Below are 16,595 nucleotides of genomic sequence, written 5' to 3' on the forward strand. Positions count from 1 at the left end.
TGATTGCTGACATAATATGTATCGAAGAATGTTGGCTACAAAATACTCCCTTCATTGATGGCCGCTTCTGTTTGCTAAACAAAGCATATAAGGGAGCCATGGGGAGACCTTCGGCAGGGTTATTAACGATTATAAAAAACACTGCAAGAAAAAAAATCATACGAAGTTTATCACTGTCTCCTCTAATACAAATTGTGATAATGTAAGATGATCAAGAAATAACAAAAATGGAAACAAAAACAACTCAAATCCTTTTCCACTTGTATTGGAATAGTACGGCAACAGAAGGAGATAATTCTTACAGACAGTCTTGAAAAACGTAGATGACCTCAGAGCAAAATTCCATCCGAAAAGATTGTTTATTTGCGGTGATCTAAACATTGGGCCTCATTACGACCCAGGCGGTAAGGGGTTTACGGCGCCGTAAACAGCGCCGACCCTTACCGCCTGAGTACGAGGTCCCTTAGCGCCATGGCGAATTTAACACCTGCTTTTAGCAGGTGTTAAAATCCATGGCGCTAAGGGACCATGGAGTTAATTACGCCACCGTAATTTATGGTGGCGTAATTAACGCCTTCCCCACTCCCATTATGCCCTATGGGGCAAAAATGGGAATGGGGAAGGGTAAATGGGGATTGGGGACTTACCGCCCCGCCAAGGTCCGAATGGGGCGGTAAATCCGCCAACCACCATGGCGTAAACGTAGTTTACGCCATGGTGGTAAAGTCACGGCCCAGGCGGTAACTTACCGCCTGGGTCGTGATGAGGCCCATTGACTGCTTAAAAGCAAACAACACAGATGACAGAGTACATCAACAGCCAAAAACAACTCGATCCAAACAATGGCTGAATGAAATTAAAATAAGAGATCTGAAAATGGTAAATGGAAATGTTAAAGGAGATCTAACAGGAGCTCCCACATGGTCTTCATATAACGCAAGCGCAACATTGGATTATTTCTTTGACTCCTTCACATATCAACAAATAACATCCATGAAAATCATAAATACCGTTAAGTGATCACAAACAACTAATTGTAATATATGAACAACCAAAGCTCTCAATAAGAGACTTAAAAAATGAAAAGGAAGTGACATGGCCACACAAAGTCAGCACTAATAATGGTCTAAATAGGCTACGATTTACACACAAAGAAATACCTTCTATAAAAAAGCAATACAAAAATGGACGGAGCAAAAAAAACAGATATTGAATATGAAGTGTGCCTAAACATATTTAGAACACTTGATGTAAATCACAGAAAACTTCAAGCCAAAAGACTTCACCAATATGACCAACAGCTAGCAGAAAAGAAAAAACAGCTTAAAGAATTGCAAGCCATAAAAAAGAGAGACAATAGACAAAAAATTTGAAACAAAAACAACCATGGCAAAATATCGAAACTGGGTAAAGGCCCATCGAGCTCAATTATACCAGCAAGATTCTGAAAATATGATAAGAGCAACCAAAAATAAAAAGGCACATTTTTTTGGGGCCTTACTTTAATAAATAGCCAGATGAATTCAAGAGGACAAGAACAACTAAACCCAATCCAAGAATCACAGTGGGTGCAACATTTCAGTAAAACTTTTGATCAAAATAAAGAAATGCCACCACAGAAAACAGAAGTGCCAAATAGAAATCCATGGAAGATAGTCTTTTCCAAGAGTGAAATCCTAACATTCATCAAAAAGGGTTCCCGTGCCCCGGGTCCTGATGGACTATCGAATTTCACCCTCAAACTAAACCCAGATATGTGGGCAGACTTATGTTACGTCCTGTTTGACAGAATTAACATCACTCGGCAGATACACAAATCGTGGAAAACCGCTATTGTTATACCGATTTTCAAAAAAGGGGATCGGACGAAACCAGAAAACTACTGTTCAATTTCCTTATTAGACGTACTTAGAAAAGTGTACGCAGGAATACTCCAGAAGAGATTAAAAGAATGAATTTCAACAAGCGGCAACTTCAACCGCAGACAGACAGGTTTTGTGGAACAGGGAGACTGCAACCTAAATCTCCTACTCCTCAGTGTACTGAAAATGAAAACATCCAAAGACTAACACTCTGTATACTTAGCCTTCATTGATTTGGCATCAGCTTTTGATAGAGTCGACCGAGAAACCCTTTGGCGAAAACTCAGGAACAAGGGTTGTCCCCCTGACCTATTAGAGGCAATCATAGCCCTACACACAAATAGCAACCTAAAAATATGGCTCGATCTTAAAGGCAACCTTAGTAGAAGTATAACAACAAGAGGGCTGAAGCAAGGGTGCCCTTTGCCCTCAATTCTATATAACTTCTTTATCCATGACATCCGAAACTGGTTTGAACCGGATAGATCATGCTCACCCCGCATAGATGGAACCGCGATAAGTCATCTATTGTACGCAGATGGCCTTATGTTGCTGGACATGACCCCCATAGGTCTACAAAGAAAGCTAAATGCCTTACAAGCATACATTGACAGCAGTAAACAACTAATCAATGCAGAGAAATCAGAAATCTTAATTCTCAGGAAAACAAACTTAAAAAGACATAAGGGATTCAAATGGTGTCTAAATAACACCTCAATCAAAATATCTAACAGCATGAAATATCTAGGAGCCATGATTAGCTCAGATGGTGGTGATAATCCATGGATAACTAATCTGGAACTAAAAATGGACCAACTAATAGCCCAGGCTTTAACCATGAAGAAAAAAGTTGGGAAGTTCTCACTACAATGCCTAATTGACTTTTATAATCAAAAAGCCACTCCCACAATCACCTATGCCTGTGAGTGTTGTCTGAGAATGCCTTGGAAAACATGGGACAGATTAGAGTCCAGATTCTGGAAAAGAATTTTAAGGTTGCCAAATTGTGTACCGAGTGGTGTAATAAGGCACAAACTGGGACTTTATTCTCTCCATGTGCAAGTGGCTTGGAAAACTTAAACAACCTATGGAAAAGCAGAACTCATTGACTGTCCACCGCAATTTCAAGTGTTAAAGTCACAAAATGTAATCCTGGAGACATGCCTCCTTAACATCTGGAGATACAAATGCCAAGAAATAATGGAAAACACAGGTATCAGCACGGAAATCCTGCATAAAAATTAAAAAAAAGCAAAGGAGGCACTACTAGCGATTGACTGGGCCCAAACAGAAGAAATACGTGCAAAATCAAAACTTCACACACTCTCAACTAAATTATTCAACTTTTCAAAAAAACACCCAAACTACCTAAATAAGAGCGAAAACCCGAAGTATCGAGATGCCATACTCCGTCTCAGATTAAACATCTTAAGAACTCGACAGTACCTAAAGAAATACAGTATAGTGGAAGACAAGTGTAGTTTATGCTATAAAGAAGTAGATTCACTGCAACGCTTGACGATGTTCTGTAAAGAGCTAAAATCGTAGAGAGAAAGGACACTTCTACTCGCTTTGCCAGCGACATATGCTTTGGATTCCGACGCATGCTGGGATGCCCTGTATGTTGTCCTCAACAACAAAAAACTGTCAGAGGTTTGGGCACGTTCCTAGATGTCATACAAAAAAACCTATTTGGACAAGATCAACCTGAAGGATTGTGAACTAGTCTTAAACCTCACCCGGACAAAATAACCAAACATAGATGAAAATAAGGAGTAAAAACAACTGATAATAACATTTTCATCAATAAAGGCGATGGAATGGAATAGGACCTATAGCAAACTGAAAATGTTTGGCTTGGTGAAAAAGACAAATTGTTGGAAAGTCTAAGTAAAAATGTTATTAATTTATGATAAATGCTTTAATTAAAAAAATTGATATGCATTTGACTGGTGGTTTTTGGCACTTATTAGCTTTCTGAATGATACTAACGCAACCATGGTTAAAGTCTTGCTTTAATATATGTTTAAACATAAATCATTCTCTGTTCATAAATAGATTAACGTGTATGTTATTCAGAGGATATCTGATGAATGTATCAAACTACATAGAAATAAGTTTGTTACTTCTCTCACTTCGTGCCTCCAACAGTAATTGTTTTCTTCTGTAGGTTATGTACATGGATGCGGAGGATTTCTTTAGTGTGGAGCAGATAACTGCAATGCTTTTGACTAAGTTAAAGGAAACTGCGGAAACCAACCTCAAGAAACCAGTGACAGACTGCGTTATTTCCGTAAGTTCTCTTGCAGTTTGAATGATGATAATTTATTATGTCTTTATTGCGAACGACTATTAGATGTTTAACATTACAGTGCAATTTTTGGTCCAAACCTGCGTTGGTTTTTGTGTGAACTGTGGGTTATTTCATTATTCCTTTTTCTTATTATTTTCTTATTTCTTGCTGTAGTTAAGCTAGCATGAGTCCTCTTCGGCTTCCTAGAGTTTTTTCAGGTGCATGTTTCTTGGGTGTTCCCTTTGTTCATGTTTGGTTTGACCATACTGCCATCTTGTAGTAGGAGGCAGCTGTGGAGCCTGAAGTGGGCATCGTTATTTATTCATTATTACAGTTCAGCCTTGCATTGGCTTAAAAGGGCCCAACCATCCCTTAGAACATTTAGTAGACACAGAAAATGTAAACATGAATTGTGGGTTTCCAAAAGAGCGCAAGAATTGCACTCACACAGCTGGAAAGTTAAAATCATTAGCCGCCCTGTAGGTTGCTAGCTACTAGCCAGCCATGAAAAAGTCACTTGCCACCACCATTGTATGCATACACAAAGCACATAGTTGTTTCTATTCTCCAACAGTTAAATATCACTAGCCAATGGCTAGTGGCGAGTGCACATTTTGCACCCTGCCTGCCCTCATGTGAAAAAGCTTATACCACGAGGGCCCAAGTCCCAGCACAGATCTTTTAGTGCCGCGATAATCGCTCACTGTTTACTGCATCTTCTAGAACAGTGCTGGTTTCTTGACATTGTTGGCTACACCCGCCTGAAAGTACTTGGAATTCACAAAGGAAATGTCATGTGCGCTCCAACCCTGCGACCCATACACATGGCTCCTGCTCTTTATTAAATTATTTTGACCCCGTGTAGGAACTGGCCGAGAAGGAATGCCTTTGCTTAGATAGCACCTTTATCACAAGGATGCTAGGACTATTCTAATATGCCTCTGTTCACACACATTTGTTAAGTATCAGGATATCCAAAAAATCTCTGCATTTCAGTACCTTCAGTGCTTCTCTGTGCCTAGTCCTCCACCGAGCCACAAGCGAGGCAGTGATGGAAAGGAGCAGTCCTTCTAAGCTGCTCTGTAGCTAATGCCCACTCTGAGAGACCCTCCAGGATATTGCAACATGAAATGGTAAATTTTGTGGCATAAAAAAGCAAATTTTGCAGCACAAACTTATTTATTGCAGCATTTTTGTGGCACGTTGTTTATTAATTGGAGGGTGTAGGATTTGCGCATTGCAGGAAAGAGGCAGTGTGTAGCACTACAAGAGAGCCAGGTAGTCATTATGTATTCCTTTTGTATCCATTTAATTGGAAGAGTCCTGTCTTGACAGAAGTGTTTGTTTTGCGCTACGTTTTTAGTTTACTGTGCATTACTGTATTGATCAGTATCAGTTATAATGGTGGAAATATTCTCCTTCTATGTTCCCCAATCCCCCAGACGCCCACATACCTCTCACCAACACCCCTCAGATTCGCCAATTTCCCATCACAACTTATACTCCTGCACCTCTCACTGTGTCATGCACATACTCAAGTGCTGTCACACTGCCAAGTCACAATTTGCACTCCCCAGTCCCTGTCACACTCGAAATCATACTTGCACCTTATGCTCCCAAATTCCTCCCTCACGCTACAGTACTTCATTCTTTCTTGCTACATCTGCACCTTGTGTGCCTTCTCCCATTCTATCGCACTCTTCCCTCATCCTTTTTCTCCCTATCTGCTCCCCCTGTAGCCGGCGCTCCCTCTGCTTTCTGGGCCGCTGCCCCAGCTCTTTTGTGGCCCACCACCCCACTCTGTCCTCTCTGCCCTCTTCCCCACCGCTTCCCCACGGACTCACTGCTCTCCCTCTGCTTACCACTACCCATCTTACCCATCACTCCCCCCTCTCTCCTTTCCCTATAATATAGTGAGTATTTTTAATGTTTAAAAAAATGTATATATTGGCCCAGATCCTCAAAAATGAGGAATCTAAAAATAAAGTAGAGGATATGATATTTTTACATAACTTATTTTTTGGAAATGGGCAGACTGCCTTATTCTCAAAGGTGACCTGCACATTTCCATGGTGCTGAGCTGTAGTGCAAATGATGAGCTGGCCAGCCACCTTTAATATATTGGTGTCGGTAGAGCTCTCGGCCAATGTGTTCAACATGCTTCCAGTGCATCACACTGTGACTGAAAGTCTGGGTAGGCAGGATGTGAGGGAGAGGTCTTAGGACACCTGCCATGGGTTCCCTTGGTAACCCAAGTCGCACTCTTGTTTGATTAGCCAAAGGGAGTGTCCTTGCCAGGACAGCCACCCTGCTGTGTGATTGATAGGTAGGCTGTATGAATGGGGGAAAACTGCATAAAAAGCAGGTCTCTGGGACTGGAAAGGCAGAGTCACCACTGGAACGAAAGAACCAACGAGGAGCTAATGGAAGAGGGCCCCTTAAATGACTGAACCGCCCAGTGAAGCCCTGCTGCAGGTCCGAATCATCAGAATCCGACGACAGAGAAGATCCTCCAGGAAACTTCTTCCCTTGAGCTGGTGGGACCAACCAGTTCACCCTAACTGCAAGCCAGGACCCCTTCTCTGGTCTAATTCGCTGTACAGAGCTACAGTGGGCCAGATAGCCAAGAAGGTTGAACCCTGCTTGGGTTTTAAGGAGCGCACCTTTTCTCCAGCATGGGGTCTGGCATGGATTCACATGCTCATGAATATTCCCCGTCGTCAGGCTGGGAATCCTCGGTAAAGAAAAAACCAGTATCAGTTTCGTTTCTGATCTGTCTTTCGTAGTAATAACCAATCACTGGTCTCTGCGTCATACTGACCACAGCCAATGACTGCCCTCTACCTAAGCACCGCCTCTGGCAGCCATCTTCAGATTTTTACCGCACGTTCATGTGTTGGGATCCTCGTGCTATTGCTCTCGAGCGTTAGTGCTATTTTTTCGCGCTTTTTCACAAAAACTTCGATTCTTTCGGTCAAAAGAGCCTCAAGCTCCACCGATCCTACATCCGATCAACGGGGACCCGTGTCGGATTCATCTGTGCCCCTCAAGGGTGAAGATTTCGTCGAGCTACGCTTCGGAGGACTCCAGAAGCTTCTCAGGCCCGGTCTCGGAGATGGCCCAGGAGAAGGGAAGCTCGACGCCCGGAAAGCTGTTCAGGGCCTGCCCTGGATGCCAGCTGCAGAACGTCTTCAAGGAGGACGAACACTCTTTCTGCCTTTACTGCCTTCATGGGGACAAGACGCACGTGGAGAAGGACTGTGCGTTTTGCGGCAACATGTCGGAACGGACCATGAAGGACCGCCATCAACGTCTCGCCAGCTGGCTGGAGGGTAAGAGCCCGTCTGGCGAGAAGAAGAAGAAATCTGAGCGGTCTTCTAAGACCTTTGAGGGCGCCCCGGCGACGGGGGCCCAACATAAGGCCAAGCACCGCGAGTCCGCTGGCACCGGGAGCGCCGAACGGTCGGGCTCTACGGGCGCCAGGCAGGGCGCACCCTCCCCGGCACCATCAACCACGAGCCAACGCTCTGGGTCGGGTAAGAGGAAGGCCGAGCACCCGGCGAAGCTCCTGGAGAGACCCCGGTCGAGCTCTAAGGCAGAGGAGGAGCGTGGCAGTGCCCCCTCCCTCAAGGATAAGGCGGTGAGCGCACCTAAGGTGGTGAAGGCCTTGATCCATTCGACCAAGCCCTCTATCGAAACGGTCGCGGCGGCCCTGGCCCAGCCTGTGGAGGCTGCACCAGTGGTGGCGGCCTCGGGGCCCAGAATCTCCCTGCCTCCTCGGAGGGAGTCTTCTTTCGTGCCCATCGATAGGACCCCCGTGAAACCCTCCGTGGGGAAGAAGGGGGGGCAGGGCGTCGGCGTAGATTCGGCCTCAACCTCAGAAGAGGAACTGATCGAGGTCTTAAGCCACGGCCTAGGCGTGGAACAAGACCAGCCCGTCGGAATGGGCCCCGACGCAGGTGACGACGACGACATCGTCGAGGATACCGACGGGGCCCCTGCTCGCCCGTCGGATTCCCCTCTGCCAGCGCCGCAAGACAACTCAGCGGCCATTTTGTTGGCTATACAGTCCTTATGCTCCGAGATAAGGACGAGACTACCGTTACCGACGGAGGAACCTCTCCCGTCGGGGGATCCAGAACCGGGACCTTCTGGTGTTCCCCCTACCAAGAAAAGAAGGATTCATCCACCGCCTCCTTTTCAACCGTCGCGCCCCGTCCAGCCCTCCTCCCCGTCCACCCGAGGGGATGATACGGGGACTGACACGGCAGCGACGGGTACGGACGACGAGGCATACGACGAGGATTTTCCGTCGTCGCCTCCCACCAGGGCTTCTCCGCCCGACGAGATTGGATCGTTCCACTCAATGATCGCCAGGGCATCCGAGCTTTTCCAACTCTGCCCTGAGGAGAAGAAAAAGGAAGGCTTCCTTTACCAACGGCGCGAGACCAAGAGGAAGACGGTCCTCGCAGTGCCTCTGTTGGACGACATTTGGGATGAGGGCCTTTCCCTCCTCAAGAACCCTTCCACGACGCCAGCGAAAAGAGACCGGTACGAGAAAAAGTACCGGGTCCCGGACTCGGGCCCCCTATGCCTCCGGGCGCAGCCTACCCCGGACTCCGTCGTCTCCGCGGCAGCCAGGAAGAAAGCGGGGGGGGGTGCGGCCTCCACGTCGACTTCCCCGCCGGACGGCGAGGGAAAGAAATTGGATGCCATGGGGCGCAGAGTCATCTCGTCGGCGGCGACGACGATTAAAGCGGCCAACGCCTTGGCTATCGTGGCCCGCTACGACAGGGAACTCTGGTACAAGATAGCTCCCCTGCTGGATTTTCTGCCGGACGACAAGAGGGCGGAGGCCCTTGAGATCCTGCAGGAAGGTGAGGTGGCCTCGGACCACGCCATCACCGTGGCGACGGACATCGCCGACACCGGGTTCCGCCAGATGGGCAACGGCGTTTGCCTTCGACGTCGCGGATGGCTCAAGGCTACGGACTTTCGGCAGGACGTCCAGACCAGGGTCCTGGACATGCCCTTCGACGGGAACAACCTGTTTGGGAAGACAGTGGACGATTCCCTTCAGGCCATCAAGGCGGATACTGAGACGGCCCGGGCCCTTGGAGTACTGCAGCAACGGCGGACGCCCTTTCGGAGCGGCGGAGGCAAGGGCGCCTCCAAAGGTTCCGGCAGCGGTTTCGCTTCCTACCGTCAAGCGGCCCGCTCGTCGTCGCAAGAGGCCTACAGAGGACGAGGCAAGTCTGGCGGACCCCGCCGTCGTCGCCAAGGAGGCCAAGGCGGCAAGGCCGCGTCCAAGCAGGATTGAACCGGCCGTGGGGTCGGGCCCCCACCGAAGCACCCCGGTGGGAGGCCGGCTGGCGGGCTTCGTCAGCGTGTGGGAGTCCATCTCCACCGACCGTTGGGTGCTGGACGCCCTGGCCCGGGGCCACGCGCTCGAGTTTCAAAGAAGGTGCCCGCGCGTCCCCCCCGTGGCCAGGAAAGAACTTCACGTCCCTCAACTTCTCCTGGAGGTAAAGGCGATGCTCAGAAAGGGCGCCATCGAACTCGTCCCAAAGAGGCTTCGGGGCTCCGGAGTCTACTCGCGTTACTTCCTCGTGAAGAAGAAGACGGGAGGATGGCGCCCCATCCTGGACCTGCGACGCCTGAACAAGTTCATCAAGGCGCAGAAGTTCCGGATGGTCACCCTCCAGCACGTCCTGGGTCAGCTGGAGGAAGGAGACTTCCTATCGTCGTTGGATTTGGAGGATGCCTACTTCCACATTCCCATCCTAAAGGGGCACCGAAAATTCCTCAGATTCGTGGTCCAAGGGCGTCATTACCAGTTCAAAGCCCTTCCCTTCGGACTGCGGTCGGCACCCAGGGTTTTCACCAAGTGCCTCGCACCGGTGGCGGCGCAGCTGCGCCGCGAGGGGATTCACGTCTACCCCTACCTGGACGACTGGCTCATCCGCGCCAAGACGAGGGAGCTCGCCGTGGTCCACACGGCAAGGACCGTCCAACTCCTCACGGACCTGGGATTCTCCGTGAACTACGCCAAATCCCACCTGGTGCCCGCGCAAGTCGCACTGTTTCTGGGAGCGAGGCTCGACACAGTGTCCCTTCTGGCCTCCCCGTCGGAGGAGAGGACCAGGACCATCCTGGGCAAGGTGCAACGGATGTTGGTGGCCGACGCGGCCAAGGTGAGGTCCATCAAGTCCCTCCTCGGGATGATGTCTTCCTGCATCTACCTCATTCCCATGTGCAGGCTCCGGATGCGCCCGTTGCAAGAGTTCCTGGATGCGCGCTGGATCCAGACGACGGGCAGCTTCGAGGAAAGGATCAAGCTCGACGAGAGTTTCCGACGAGCGATACGGTGGTGGGGCACCCGCGCGCATCTGACGGCGGGCATGGACTTCCAGACCCCAGCCCACCAGGTGACTGTGACCACAGATGCCTCCCTAGAAGGGTGGGGAGCGCACACCGAAAATCTGCACGCAAGGGGACTCTGGCTCCCGACGGAGAAGTCCCTGCATATCAACGTCCTGGAGCTCCGTGCAGTGTTTTGGGCCCTCAGGTCCTTCCTTCCGTCCCTCAAGGGCAAGGTGGTGAGGATCTTCACCGACAACACCACCACCATGTTTTACATCAGGAAACAGGGCGGAACCAGGTCCCCAGCGCTGTCCAAGGAGGCGCAGGACCTGTGGCATTGGGCCGTCGCCCAAGGGATTCTTCTGGTGCCGTTTCATCTGGCAGGGATAAAAAACACCATCGCCGACTCACTCAGCAGGGAGCTGCGCTCGTGCCACGAGTGGGAACTACGGCAGGATCTGGTGGATCGCCTCTTCCGACGGTGGGGCACACCCCAGATCGACCTGTTCGCGACGGCGACGAACACCAAGTGCCGGAGGTTCGCCAGCAGGTTTCCCCAGACGAGGAGCATGGGCGATGCTTTCTCGTTCCCCTGGGAGGGCCTGTTCCTCTACGCGTTCCCTCCCTTGCCTCTGCTAATCCGGCTCGTCAACCAGCTCAAGAGGTCACGGTGCAGGATGATCCTCGTCGCACCTGCGTGGCCGAGGCAGATATGGTTCCCGGACCTTCTGGACTTGTCGGCGTCCCCGCCAATCAAGCTGCCGGCGGACGCGGATCTACTCTCCAGGGAAGGAGGCGCCATCCTCCACCACGACCCGAAGTCGCTGAACTTGCAGGCCTGGCTCCTGCAGCGCTAGAGTTTGGAGGATACGACATACCGGCCGATTGCAGAGAGGTTCTTGCAAAGGCCAGGGCGTCCTCGACTCTTAAATGCTACGGACACAAATGGAAGAGGTTTTCTGTCTGGTGCCACGCACAGAAGATTAACCCTCTACGGATTACGGCTCCCCAAGTGCTGCCGTACCTGCTGACGCTGGCCAAAGCTGGTCTGGCACACGCGTCCATCAAGATTCATCTTGCTGCGATCTCCCGATACACCAGAACCACGGGCCGGACGTCCTTGTGGTCTCATCGTCTGGTGAAAGAGTTCATGAAGGGACTGTTCAGATCGTTCCCGCCGGTGAAGGCTCCGGCCCCGGCGTGGGAGCTCAACGTGGTGCTGACCAAACTTATGGGACCTCCGTTCGAGCCTCTGCACTCGGCCCCGTTGAAGTTTCTATCGTGGAAAACAGCTTTTCTCGTGGCCATCACCTCCGCACGACGAGTGGGAGAGATCCAGGCCCTTTCCTGCAAGGCCCCGTACTTGACTTTCCACGACACGAGGGTAGTGCTCAGGACGCACCCCTCCTTCATGCCCAAGGTACCGTCGGACTTTCATCTCAACGAACCCTTGGTGTTACCTGTGTTCTTCCCGTCGCCTTCGTCGCCGGCTGAGAGGACTTTGCACTCGCTGGATGTAGCTAGAGCGCTGAAGTTCTACGTGGACCGCACGAAAGGTTTTCGGAAGACGTCACAACTCTTTGTGAACTTTGGACCTGTCAATCAGGGGAAGGCTCTCTCGAAGGCTTCCATCTCCAGATGGCTCTCCGGCTGTATCATGTACTGTCACCGGTTGGCAAACCGACCGCTGCCTGGCCGTCCGAGAGCCCATTCCACCAGAGCGATCGCAGCTACCACGGCGTTCCTATCTGGTGTGCCCCTGCTGGACATATGCAGGGCTGCTACGTGGAGGTCGACGCACACCTTCACGAAATTCTACTGCGTCGACCGGGATTCCAGGGAGGAGTCCAGGGTCGGCCAAGCAGTGCTGCGCAACCTGTTCGCCTGAGGTGAGCCTGGTGAGGAGGTAAGATGCTTAATGTTGAGTTGATGTGATGCTTAATGTTGAGCCTTTGCCACCTCCCGTGGTTGTGCATGTGTGTACTGCTATGTATTCTTTATTCATGAGCATGTGAATCCATGCCAGACCCCATGCTGGAGAAGGAACAAGTTACTTACCTGTAACTGTTGTTCTCCAGCATGGGTCTGGCATGGATTCACATGCGAACCCTCCCGCCTACCCCTCTGCGGCTCTTCACTTGGTCATACTGCCACTTCACGTGCTTCCAAATCTGAAGATGGCTGCCAGAGGCGGTGCTTAGGTAGAGGGCAGTCATTGGCTGTGGTCAGTATGACGCAGAGACCAGTGATTGGTTATTACTACGAAAGACAGATCAGAAACGAAACTGATACTGGTTTTTTCTTTACCGAGGATTCCCAGCCTGACGACGGGGAATATTCATGAGCATGTGAATCCATGCCAGACCCATGCTGGAGAACAACAGTTACAGGTAAGTAACTTGTTCCTTATCCATTGCTTTGCTCTGCTGCTGGTTTCTTCCCTGGGTAGTGCAGGACCCTCCAGTCTTCCTACTTCGTGTCAGTCCGACAGTCGCTTCAGGAACCGTGTGCCTGCAGGAACTACCAGGAACGTCCGCCTCAGCTACAGCTTCCTCTCCGTTTTAAGGTACTATGTAAACCCGGTTGCTCGTTTTGTTCAGCCGTGGGGAAAGTGTGTGAAATCTTTCTCCAATCCAAGGGCTTGTCCTTCTCTTCTCTTTGACCTAACTTTTCTACCAACCAAACTTGTCTGTAATCCATGGCACGAACTTTACCGCAAACTACCCTGAACTTTGTGATCTTGAGCAAAAGACTTTTGTCCTATTGATTTTGGCCCTAAGCCTTTTCTACCTGATTCTATCACTGTAGTTCCTCTTGTTCTATTGCCCTGAGTACGTACCTGTTGGTGTGGTTCAATTTCTATTAACTTTGCTTTCCCTCCCTTTTAAATTGCTTGAGTGCCATTTTGCTCCCACTTCATTTTGTGAGCTTAACTTGTCTGGAATTCAAGGGAAGTGGTGTGGTGTATTAAGAGTGTGGTTTTTAAACTGCTTATAATGGTGTAATGTTATACAACTGAAGACTGAAATAAATGTATATTCTTTTGCTTGAAAACTTTGAGTCAGTGTTTGCTTGAATCATAGTAATTGCTGTCCTTTGTGTAACTATTTGATACTGCTCACTTACTCTTGAGATAAGTCTGGCTGCTCAGCCATCGCTACCACTTTACTGTGTAGTACAGGCTTGTACCAAAGGTGAATTTGTACTGTCACTTGTAGTCTTAATTGTGTGTGGTGTTCCCAAAGAGTACTGCATATAATTCTGCCTACCAGCCTGTCACTGTAAAAAAAAAAACAAGCATTTCTATCCCTTTTGAGGAAAAGAAATGTAAGTGAGACAGCAACGGTTCTTCAGCATGGGGTCTGGCATGGATTCATATGCTCATGAATATTCCCCGTCGTCAGGCTGGGAATCCTCGGTAAATAAAAAATCTGTTTCCGTTTCGTTTCTGACCTGTCTTTCTACTAGTAATCAATCACTGGTCTCTGGGTTATACTGCCCCAAGCCCATGACTGCCCTCTACCTAAGCCCCTCCTCTGGCAGCCATCTTAAGATTTTTACTGCACGTTCAAGTGTTAGGAGTCCTCGTGCTTAGCTCTGGAACTTTTACTGCGTATTGCGTTTTTTCAAAGAGTTTACTCTTATTTTTTCAGTCAATTCGAGCCTCAAGCTCCACCGATGATTCTTCCGATTAAAGGGGACCCGTTTTCGGAAATTTCTATGACGCTCAAGGGAATTTCTTTTGTTAAATTCCACTTCTTGGAGGGTTCCGGAAAAGGTTTGAGGCCTACCCCGCGTGGACATGGCCCAGGACAAAGGAGATTCGACGCCCACTGGATCCAAGCTGTTTAGGATGTTGACTGCAGAACGTCTTTAAGGTGGATGAGCACTCCTGGTGCCACTACTGCATGCACGCGGACAAGTCGCACGTGGAGGAGGACTGCGTTCTGCAAGAACATGTCCGTCCGGACCATGAAGGACCGTCATAAACGACTCGCTGTCTGGCTGGAGGCGAAGAACCCAGCAGCAGGTGAGAAGAAGTCTGAGCGGTCTTCTAAGACCTTTACGGGCGCTCCGGTGACGAGGGCCCAACAAAAGGCAAAGCACTGCGAGTCTGCGGGCAGCGGGAGTGCCGTTGGTTCGGGCTCCTCGGCTGGCAGGCAGGGCACGATTTCACCGATGCCGTCAACCACGAGCCCGCGCTCCGGCTTAGTGAAAAGGAAGTTGGAGAACCCGGGTAAGTTTCGGGAGAAGCCCCGGTCGATCCCGGCAGAGAAAGCCAAGGGGGAGCGAGGCGGTGACCCTTCCCCGACGGTGAAGGCCTCAGACGCACCCAAGGTCGTGAAGGCCCAGATTCACCCAGCTAAGGCCTCGATTGAGGGAGTCATGGCGGTCCTGGCGAAGCCTGCGGAGGCGACCCCAGTGGAGATGACTTCCGGGCCTAGAGTTTCCCTGCCATCCCGGAGGGAATCGTCTTTCCAACCTATCGAAAAGACCCACGTGAAGCCCTGGGATGAGAAGGAGGGGGGCACGGTAGCCCTAACAGACTCAGATACCCCCTCCTAGGATGAGCTGTCTGGCGTCATAGCAATCCTGGACAAGAGGTTCTAAGAGGTCAGGACCTACAGGATGGATCCTGACGAGGCGGACGTAGAGAGCGACGGTGGAGCCGACGAGGAGCGGCGGGCCGAGGAGGAAACGGACGACACCACGCCCCTGACGACACTCCCGTTGCAACCGATGCCTCTGCCGTAGGACAATTAGGGAGCAACCTTGATGGCTTTGCAGACCAAAGGTTGCCCTTACCTCCAGCGGTTGATCCAGCGGCACCTGGACCGCTGGGGAGTCCTCCTCCAAACAAGTGGAGACAGGTCCATCCTCCCCCACCCTTCCGTCCTTCACCTCCATCCCCTCCAGCGAGGGATGAGACGGGGACGGACGACGGTGGCGACAGCGGAATGGATCTCCCGTTGCATCCCGCCCGGGCATCGACTCCCGACGAAATTGGCTCCTTTCACACCATTATCGCCAGGACCTCAGAGCTCTTCCAGCTGTTCCCCGAGGAGCAGAAGAAAAGGGGATTTCTTTACCAACGACGGGAAGCCAAGAGGAAAACCGTACTCTCAGTCCCTCTGTTGGACACATCTGGGACGAAGGGCTGTCCCTCCTGAAGAACCCGTCCACGGCCCCTGCGAAGAGAGACCGGTACAAGAAGAAGTACCGAGTCCCGGACTCTGCTCCTATGTGCCTCAGGGCTCAGCCGACCCCGGATTCCGTGGCAGCCAAGAAGAAAGCGGCAGAGGTGATGGCGTAATCTTCCACTTCCCCGCCGGACGGCGAGGGGAAGAAGCTAGATGCCATGGGACGACGGGTCATCACGTCGGCTGTGACGACCATCAAGGTGGCCAAAGCCCTCGCGATCGTGGCCCGCTATGATAGGGAGCTGTGGTTCAAGATCGCCCCTATCCTGGACTTCCTCCCAGACAACAAGAGGGCGGAAGTCCTTGAAATCCTGCAAGAGGACGAGGTTGCCTTTGATCACGCCATCACGGTAGCCACGGATATCGCTGACACCAGATTTCGTCAGATGGGCAACATCGTTTGTCTTTGCCGGTGCGGTTGGCTCAGGGCCACGGATTTCCGTGAAGACGTGCAGACCAGGGTACTGGACATGCCCTTCGACTGGAACAACCTGTTCGGCAAGGCAGTGGACGAGTCACTGCAGTCCATCGAGGCTGACAGCGAGATGGCCCGTGCCTTGGGCACTCTCCATCAATGACGGCTGTCCTTTTAGACCTCCGGAGGCAAATCCAAAGGTGCCTCCAAACGATTCGGCGGCAGTTCCTTGTCGTACCGCCAGGCGGCCCGCTCATTGTCACAGGAAGCCTACAGAGGCCGCAGCAAGGCCAGTGGATATCGTCAACATCGCCAAGGAGCCCAGGGTGGCAAGGCCTTGGTGAAACAGGACTGAACCGGCCGTGACGTCGGGCCCCCACCTGAGCACCCCGGTGGGAGGCGGGCTGGCGAACTTCATCAGCGTGTGGGAGTCCCTCTCCACCAACCGTTGGGTGCTGGAT

General features: G+C 50.9%; 1 protein-coding gene across 1 annotated transcript in view; it reads left to right on the plus strand.

The window, feature by feature from the left end:
• HSPH1 (heat shock protein family H (Hsp110) member 1) overlaps nt 1–16,595 on the plus strand; it is a 2,244,846-nt gene that overhangs the window by 639,871 nt on the left and 1,588,380 nt on the right. The window contains exon 4 of the mRNA XM_069639955.1: nt 4,033–4,155. Coding sequence (XP_069496056.1) covers nt 4,033–4,155 — 123 coding nt within the window. The remainder of the gene's footprint in view (nt 1–4,032; nt 4,156–16,595) is intronic.

The sequence above is a fragment of the Ambystoma mexicanum genome, chromosome 7q, assembly GCF_040938575.1.
Source record: "Ambystoma mexicanum isolate Mex_15411 chromosome 7q, UKY_AmexF1_1, whole genome shotgun sequence".
Lineage (NCBI taxonomy): Eukaryota > Metazoa > Chordata > Amphibia > Caudata > Ambystomatidae > Ambystoma > Ambystoma mexicanum.